This window comes from Hylobates moloch, unplaced genomic scaffold (assembly GCF_009828535.3).
Source record: "Hylobates moloch isolate HMO894 unplaced genomic scaffold, HMol_V3 SCAFFOLD_19, whole genome shotgun sequence".
In the NCBI taxonomy this organism is placed as follows: Eukaryota; Metazoa; Chordata; class Mammalia; order Primates; family Hylobatidae; genus Hylobates; species Hylobates moloch.
Window position 1 is genome coordinate 57,255,858 of NW_026652294.1, and position 9,730 is coordinate 57,265,587.

Genomic DNA, 9,730 nt, shown 5'->3' on the forward strand with positions numbered 1-9,730 from the left:
ATGTGGTAAAGAGAGGGTGGGAGAAACTCCCCTGATGAATGCGGACTCCAGCTTGGCTGTGAAGAAATACTTCCGAAGAATCACTCTCTATCTGACAGAGAAGAAATACAGCCCTTGTGCCTGGGAGGTTGTCAGAGCAGAAATCATGAGATCCCTCTCTTTATCAACAAACTTGCAAGAAAGATTAAGGAGGAAGGAATAACACCTGGTCTAACATGAAAACAATTCTTATTGACTCATATACCAGCTCACGCTTTCATGAATTCGGCCATTTCAAAGACTCTCACTTCTGCTATAACTATGACCGTGCTGCTAAATTGATTTATCTATTTAAATATTTATTTAACTATTTATAAGATTTAAATTATTTTTATTCATATAACATCATGTGCATCTTTACACTGTGGTTAGTGCAATAAAACATTTTCCTTATATCTACTCAATTCATTATTTTGTTTTTCATTAAACTTTTACTATAGGAACTTCTTGTATGTGTTCATTCTTTAATACGAAATTCCTAGCCTGACTGTGCAACCTGATTAGAGAATAAAGGGTATAATTTATTTACTCATCATTATTATATGAGAGATGTAAGTAAAAATGACCTTTCTCTAAACCAGGTTGTATGTTGTACTCAATATATAAAGCTGAATACAATAAATCTACTTCCTACTCTCTTGCATATTTGATTTTTGTATGGAATAAAACTAAAAATGCTAATCATACTTAATATCAGTTATCCTAAATACTGTAAGGAGAAAAAGGAATGAACAATGATTTCTTTCGGCAGCAGGTAAACTGAAACAAGTGAGGAAATAAAAATAAACAGAGATATCCTCTATAAGTTAACTGATATAACATGTGGTAGAAACTGTCTATTGCCAGTTGGATACATGAGTTTGCAAATTATAAGGAATGCAGTTGCTGGGGGTTCATAAGTTGCAAGCAAAATCCCAGAAATGGAAGCGCTCATGTGTTCAGAGAGTGTAGAGAGAGAAAAGGACTTAAACGTGATTCTGAGGACCTTCCACCTTTAAAGGGAAGGAAGAGAAGAGCCACAAAGGAAACAGAGGGATGGACAAAAAGAGACAATGGTGATTAATATGGTCTAGTTTTGTGTCTCTGCCTAAATCTCAGGCAGACCAGCCTCTAGAATATATGTATACACACACACACACACACACACACACACACTCTCTCTCTCTATATATATATTTTTATATATAGTGTATATATATAAAACGTATATACATGCTTATTTTCTTATTTTATAAATATATGGTTATTATTTTCTCAATTAGTGCATATATATCAGAAAAGGGACTGGGTGCAGTGGCTCATGTTTGTAATCTCAGCACTTTGGAAGCCGAGGTGGATGGATCACTTGAGTTCAGGAGTTCAAGACCAGCCTGGACAATATGGTGAAACCCTGTCTCTACTAAAAACACAAAATTTGGCCAGGCATGGTGTTGGGTACCTGTGATCCCATCTATTGGGGAGGCTGAGGCAGAAGAATCGCTTGAACCCTGGAGGCAGAGATGGTGCCTCTGCACTACAGCCCCTGGGCAACAGAACAATACTCTGTCTCACAAAAAAAAAAAAAAAAAAAAGAAATAAAGAAAAAAAAGAAAACGAGAAAATAGAAAAGGGAATATTCTCTTCTCTCCTCAATCTCCATAACACATAATAATATAAAAAGCAGAATTCTTGGAGTATTCTGGAGAAAACTGAAAAATAATCACCCTTCATACTGAACATAAGTCTGATTTGTATATTCAGTCAGGATACGGTGTCTTACAGGAAAATCTGGAAGAGTTTATTTTCTTAAACCTAAGTGAAATATACATACCATTCATTTGCTGATTCCAATAGCCAGCACAGTTCTCTCCTTCTTCCCCAGCTTTTCTGGATCTCATTTTCACTCCTATTGAGGCTCAGAAATAATACCCCAAAGTGAAGCTCTCAGAAGCAGCCTCAGAAGCAAAGTTTCTCTCTGGCATTCTCCTGCCCTGCTGTTTGTCATCCCTCATCTCCTGAGGGAGCCCCTTTTCCCCAAAGCCAGCCATAAAATCTGAAAATATGACCCTAACTTTCCCTCACCTTTGTGTGTAAGAACTGAACTGGCCATAAAGAAATTCTCTAACCTACCTTGTTTGATTGTAGATACTAAGACCCCCCATTCCACAAAGGGCTCTGCCACATACCCAAGAGGAAGGAATGGTGCATGGAAAAGCCAAGAAGTATCTGACCAGAAAGGCCTTGCTGGGTTTCCCCTACTCAGAATATTAGCATTAGATGATGCCTTTTTTTTCTAATCACATTTCTACACAGCTGCCCATTCTTCATGGAAGGTAAGCATAAAAATGGATAAGTTTTTCCTGTACTTTGGGTCTTCATTTTCAAGGCTTCCATAGTTATATAAAACGATGATTAAATAAATGTGCTATGCTTCTCTTTTGTTAAGCTGTCTTTTGTTATAGGCGTGTCAGGACCCCTTTGATATGAAGGAAAGAGATCACACTATTTCTACCCCTATAGTTGTGGTGATGAAGATGGGATGCCTGAAGCACCTGACTCACCTACTGACGAGGTCCTGGTAAAAGACTGATAAAGAGCTTGCCAATAAAGGTAAGAATTTTTACCAAGGTCAGTTCTGAAATTCTGCTTGTAGTATCTGGTCAAGAACTAAAGGTAAAAATTTTTATTTATTTATTTCTTCCTTTCCAAATGCAGGTCATCAGGAGAAGATCATTTGTTTGAATTGTTCTCTTGTGTAAATTTGGATTTATGGGACCCATTTGTTATTGATCCTTTCCCTTCAATAGACAGCTGTCGTTTTGCTGTTTTGTGTCCTGAGAATCTGACTTGGCTTGCTGCCTGTCAGGATGCCCTTCGGTGTGTGCAGGGGGCCAAACCAAAAGTTGGAGGCTCCCATTAAAAGTTTAGATATTGACTATTGCCAGCTCCCAAGGTGTCTAAATTTTTCTTTCTTGTGGCGATCTTTAGAGGTGGCTCTGAATTTTGAGAGGACTGCATCTTGGCATTTCTTTGAAGATGTCTTATGCATCCTTGGTGAAGTCATAAAAGGCTTGGTTTTGGTACTGAGTCACTTGGTAGGTGTCTTTGTTTTAAAAGAAAAGAGAAAAAAAGAAAATTTCAAACATTAGAAATATTGGTTGTTTGTTCTTGCTGAAATCCAGTAAGGGATTTTAAAGTAATTTTAAGAGCTCTGTATTCAATTGTTAGCTTAATTTAAAGCTGATATCAAGGCTATCATTTTTTAAGGGTCTTTCTGATTTTCTCCTTGGGATCTTGTTTATCCCATGGAAACATTTTTTCTGTCCATATTAATCGAAACTTGAGTGTCCAGGGAAGCATAACCACATGAACCTGAATGAATATATTCCAGAAGCAGAAAAGCACTAGAGAAGCTCATTCACTAATAAACTAATTCCATTAGTCTATATGTCTGTTTTTATTCAAGTGCCATGCTGCCTTAATTATTGTAGCATCATAATATGTTTCAAAATTAGGAAATATGAGGCCTCTTGCTTTGTTTTTCTTTCTCAAGATTGTTTTGGCAACCCAGAGACCGTGACGTTTAGGATATATTTTTCTGTCTGTTAAAAATGCCTCTGTGATTTTGATAGAGATTGCATTGAATCTGTATATCACTTTGGAGAGCATGAAGATTTTAACAATATTAAGTCTTCCAACCCATGATGGATACAAGTAAATGTCTTCCCATTTATTTTTGTCATCTTTAATTTTTTCAGTAGTATTTGGTAGTTTCCAGTGTACATGTCTTTCACATCCTGGGTTAAGTTTATTTTATGCTTTTTGATGCTATTGTAAATGAGAGCATTTTCTTAATTTGCTATTAAGATTATCCACTGTTAGTATATAGAAATGCCACTGATTTTTGTTTATTGATTTTGTATACTGCAACTTTGCTCAATTCATTTATAAGTTCTCTCTCTCTCCCTCTCTCTCTCTGTGTGTGTGTGTGTGTGTGTGTGTGTGTGTGTGTGTGTGTGTAATCTTTAGGTTTTTCTACATATAAGAATATGTCATCTGCCAACAGAGATCATTTCACTTTTTCCTTTACAATTTGGATACTGGTTATTTCTTTTTGTTGCCTAAATACTCTGGCTAGGATTTGAAATAATAGTTGTAAGAGCGCATTCTTGCCTTTTTCCTGAACTTAGAAGAAAAACATGTAGTTTTTCACAGTTGAGAATGATGTTTACTGTGGGATTTTCATATAATAGCCCTTATCATGTTGAGGTAATTTCCTTCTAGTCCTAGTTTGTTGAGTGTTTTTTTTTTTTTTTAAATCATGAAAGGATACTGAATTTTATCAAATGGTTTTTCAGCATCAGCTGAGGTGATCATGGTTTTTCCTCCCTTCATTCTGTTCATATAGTTTACTACATTGATTTATTTCTATGTGTTGAACCATTCTTATATTCCAGGAATAAATCGCATGTAGCCATGTTCTATAATTGTTTTAATGTGCTGTTAAATTTGGTTTGCAAGTATTATGCTGAGGGTTTTTGCATCAATATTCCTCAGAGATACTGGTTTGTAGTAGTTTTCATATCATGTCCTTCACTGAATTTTATGTCAGGTTAATGCAAGATTCATAAAATTAGTTTGGAAGTGTTCCCTCCTCTTCAATCTTAAAGAATAGTTTGAGAAAGATCCTGTTAATTTTTTGAATTTTTGATAGAATTCTCTAGTGAAGCCATCTGGCCCAGGGCTTGTCTTTTTTCAGGGATTATTAATTATTTATTCAATCTCCTTATAGGTCTATTGCAAATTTTTATTTATGATTCAGTCTTGGTAAGTTGTATGTTTCTAGGAATTCATCAATTTTTTCTAGGTTATACAATTTGCTGAGGTATAATTGTTTATAGTTTTATGATCTTTTATTTCTGTGGCATCAGCTGTAGTGTCTCCTCTTATAGTCTTGATTTTATTATATGAGTATTCTCTTTTTTAAAAAATAATCTAGTAAGGGTTTGTTGATTTTGCTGAACTTTTCAAAAAACCAACCCTAGTTTTAGTGATTTTTTTTATAATTGCTCTTCTATTCTCTTTTATTTATCTTTGCTCCAGCTTTATTATTTCCTTCCTTCTGCTAGATTAGGGGTTTATTTATTTATTTGCACTTTTTTTAGTTACTTAAGGTGTACAGTAAGGTTGTTGTATTAGTCTGTTTTCATGCTCCTGATAAAGACGTACTTGAGCCTGGGAAATTTACAAAAGAAAGAGGTTTATTGGACTTACAGTTCCACATGGCTGGGAGGCCTCACAATCATGGTGGAAGGCAAGGAGGGGCAAGTCACATCTTACATGGATGGCAGCAAGCAAAGAGAGAGATTGTGCAGAGAAACTCCCATTTTTAAAACTGTCAGATCCTATGAGACCTGTTCACTATCAGATAACATCTTGTGAGACCCATTTAAAACTATCAGATCTTGTGAGACCCATTCATCTATCAGATCAGATCTTGTGAGACTCATTTAAAACTATCAGATTTGGGAGACCCATTCACTATCAAGAGAAGAGCATGGGAAAGACCTGCCCCCATAATTCGATTATCTCCCACCAGGTCCCTCCCACATGTGGGAACTATGGGAGCTACAAGATGAGATTTGGGTGGGGACACAGAACCAAACTATATCAGTTGTTGATTTGAATTCTCTTCTTCTTTATAAGCTTTTATGGCTGTAAATTTCTTACTTGGCACTGCTTTCACTTCTTTATATAAGTTTTGGTATATTTGGTTTTTTAGTTTCATTTATTATTTTCTAATTTCTATTGTGTTCCTTCTTAAATTTTTCTCATTTAGACATACATATGTTTTATTTTTGTCTCTGTGCATTGGGATGTGAAATCAGACCACTTTTACTTTCTAGGAAAGTGAAATGAGAAAGAAAGACACCTGGTGTTGTGAGGACTATATAGAAACATTGTACATTTCCATTGTTTTTGTCATATTTACTTTCATTGACATGAAATGAAGATGAAAATAAAACACATCCAGGAGTAGCAAAACAAATTTGCATAGCAAAATATCACATGAAAAGGGAATATACATAAGTCCCCAACACAATCCAGGTAAACAAACAAAAATGTTCCAGCAGGGCATGGTGGCTCAAGCCTGTAATCCCAGCACTTTGGGAGGCCGAGGCAGGCACATCACTTGAGTTCAGGAGTTTGAGACCAGCCTGGCCAACATGGCGAAACCCTGTCTCTACCAAAATTAGCTAGGTGTGGTGGCACGTGCCTGTATTACCTACTTGAGAGGCTGAGTCATGAGAATTGCTTGAACTCAGGAGGCAGACGTTGCTGTGAGCTGAGATCTTGCCACTGCACTCCAGCCTGAGAGACACAGCAAGAATCCATCTCAAAATAAAAAAAAAAAAAAAGGTTCCTTTTCCAGTGTTTGATAGGCTAAGAATAATAGCTTAAGCAGGATTGTCCTGCATTCAAAAGCTATGATGATTAGGTTAAACTCTAAAATCCAATAAAAATGTGTTGACTGGATTACCTTATAAAAGTTATTAATTTTTGCAAGATACATTTTTGGAAAGAAAGTTCATTTACTATGGAAATTCCTGTAGCCATTTCAGAACTCTGAGCATTTTAATGATATAAAGAGTTTAAGTTAATTAATGATATAAAGAGTTTAAGTAAATCATTAAAAATAATAAATACTAAAATGCATTTAGTTTATTTAAAAAACTGATCCTATCTCATCTGTATCCTCATATAGACAAGTTGATTTTATACTGTTGTCATCTAAATATCATAAAATGATTTAAAGCCTAGATTTCTGGGTGATGGAAAAATGAAGTCTCAACAATTTATAGTTCACACACACATTCTGGGAAGTTGGCCTTATTTAACAAGGGCAGAAAAGGTAGAAGATTGATGACTTGGGGATCACAGGGGTACTACCCACAAAATGTAATGTGATTTGTTGTCTGATTGCTATAAGCTGTGTGAATCAGTGAGAGTTTGAGTTTGTACATTTGGCTAGATATTATGACAGCAGGCTGGTTAATTTATATTATAAAATGTAGAGGGCAATTTAGAGATGAGGTCATAATATAGTTCAATATAGTGCTATGCAAAGGCTGAAAATTATGTTGCACTTGCATTTGAATTCCCAGTGCCATATATACCTTAAAGGAATTAGATATCCAGTGGGTTTGGCAATACATTCTATAATCATTATTGACACTTAGTAAGAGTAGAGTGGAAATATTAGCCATTGTCTGTTATAATCCTAACAAATATGGCCATGATGGAAACAAAATAGCTTGGTCACCCATGAATGTCTTCTAGTATAAAGAGAAAGTATGATAAATTGCTTCATCAAAAATTATTTCTTGAATAAGTACACTAGGCCTGGTACTGAGGATAATGCAGTCAATAGGACAGAATCCAGTTACTAAAGAGATGATTTGCCAAAGATGATCCCATACTTACCATTTTAAGAGAGGGAACCTAGAGGACTGAGGCAACTTAACTTGCTACGAAAAAAAAAAAATCCCAGCGCTCAGGATTGGAGTTGTAAGTTAATGCTTAACATGATAATATTTATCCAGTTATGAATTTAGGACAACGATGGTTTCTTTTTGTTTAATAGAATTGACTTGGTTTAGAAACTATAAATGTATGTTGAGGAATTTGAACTTTAATGCAAAAATACAAAAAAATGAAATTGATGATATTTTCAAAATTGTGTATTTCTATTGGAGATGGTATTGCCCCCAAGGTTGTAGAAATTAGTTCTTGGGGGTGTGAACAACTCTCAGATATTACAATCGTTTGTGGTCCTCCAAAGCTCAATTCTTACATAATCTTATTCTCTAGGGTTCACTTTCCTTATTGAATTTTCTTGTGTATCACACAAGACATACTGACATTGAATTCAATAGAAACAGACAAAATACATGCACAATCAGTGTTATAAATCTATGGCAAATAGATGGCTTACTGGAGGACTTTCTTTCCATCATTTGCTGTGATTTCCTTTCTTCTAGATGTTGCTTATGTTTGAGCTTCAGGGATTCTGAGTATTAGGTAGACTTTGATAATTAAATACAAATCATGTATATGTTATTATTTAATTCTACTAAATATTTTCAACACATCAATAATGTCAAATGCTGAAAAGAATAAAATGTTGACAATCTCTGGATGAATATGTAGCAGCTAGTGAAATTAAAAATTAGTTTATTTTTTAAAGCAAAATTAAAAGTTAAGTACACTAAAAATCAAACTTAAGAAAATAATTTCATTTTTTACCTCTAAGAAACTTATGTATGTCATCATGTTGGTATTATTATGTATATTACTAATACATTCTTAATTTGCAAATTTGTTTGAGATAATTTATATAAGTAAATAGAGTGAATTAAAAGTTGCTGCTCAGAGTTAAGTTAAATGTCAAATTTTTAAAAATTTAACTTTTAGTTAAATTATTTTGCCATTTCTAACAGATCAAGAAATAATAAAAGTAAACTTTATGCTTTTTCTTTTAGTGTACAAAGTAGATATACATACAGTACATAAGGAGATATACAATATATTTCTTATTAAAATTTAATAACATTTAAAATTTAATAAAATTTAATTTCAATTAAGAAAAAAATTTCTTAAAAGACTCTGGAGGCAGGCAAGAGAAGGGAGTGTCAATAATGACTACATACACACACAAACACACAAAACTGGTTGAAAAACTACTCTATACCCATGTAGAGAGTACATAAAGGAAAGCAAAATCAGAAGTAGAAAGTAAATTCTGAAAATGGAAACTAGTATGTTCCCTATTTAAGACCTACACATAAAGCAAGGTCTTCAGAGAACCTAGAGTTGAAGGTTCAGAGTCACCCATCTCAACAAGTCTGACAGCATCTGCAACATCTACAATGGCTTTGCCTTTTGCTTTACTGATGGGCCTGGTGGTGCTCAGCTGCAAGTCAAGCTGCTCTCTGGGCTGTGATCTGCCTCAGACCCACAGCCTGGATCACAGGAGGACCATGATGCTCCTGGCACAAATGAGAAGAATCTCTCTTTTCTCCTGTCTGAAGGACAGACACGACTTCAGATTTCCCCAGGAAAAGTTTGATGGCAACCAGTTCCAGAAGGCTGAAGCCATCTCTGTCCTCCATGAGGTGATCCAGCAGACCTTCAACCTCTTCAGCACAAAGGACTCATCTGCTGCTTGGGATGAGAGGCTTCTAGACAAACTCTACATTGAACTTTACCAGCAGCTGAATGACCTGGAAGCCTGTGTGATGCAGGAGGTGGGGGTGGGAGAGACTCCCCTGATGAGTGAGGACTCCATCCTGGCTGTGAGAAAATACTTCCAAAGAATCACTCTCTACCTGGCAGAGAAGAAGTACAGCCCTTGTGCATGGGAGGTTGTCAGAGCAGAAATCATGAGATCCTTCTCTTCATCAAGAAACTTGCAAGAAAGATTAAGGAGGAAAGAATAAGACCTGATCCAACACAGAAATGACTCCGATTGATGACTACACCAGCTCACACTTTCATGATCCGCCATTTTAAAGACTCTTGTTTCGCTATAACCACACCATGAGTTGAATCAAACGCGTCAAGTATTTTCAAGTGTGTTAAGCAACATCGTGTTCAGTTGCACAGGAACTAGTCCCTTACAGATGACTAAGCTGATGGATCTATTTATCTA

The 9,730-nt window shown here is 35.5% G+C and overlaps 1 protein-coding gene across 1 annotated transcript; it reads left to right on the top strand.

Moving 5' to 3' along the window:
- Positions 1 to 8,948: 8,948 nt before the first annotated feature.
- Positions 8,949 to 9,518, top strand: LOC116458331 (interferon alpha-6). Its single transcript, XM_032137962.1, has one exon. It carries the CDS (start codon positions 8,949 to 8,951, stop codon positions 9,516 to 9,518), a length of 570 nt encoding a protein of 189 aa, XP_031993853.1.
- Positions 9,519 to 9,730: the final 212 nt, after the last annotated feature.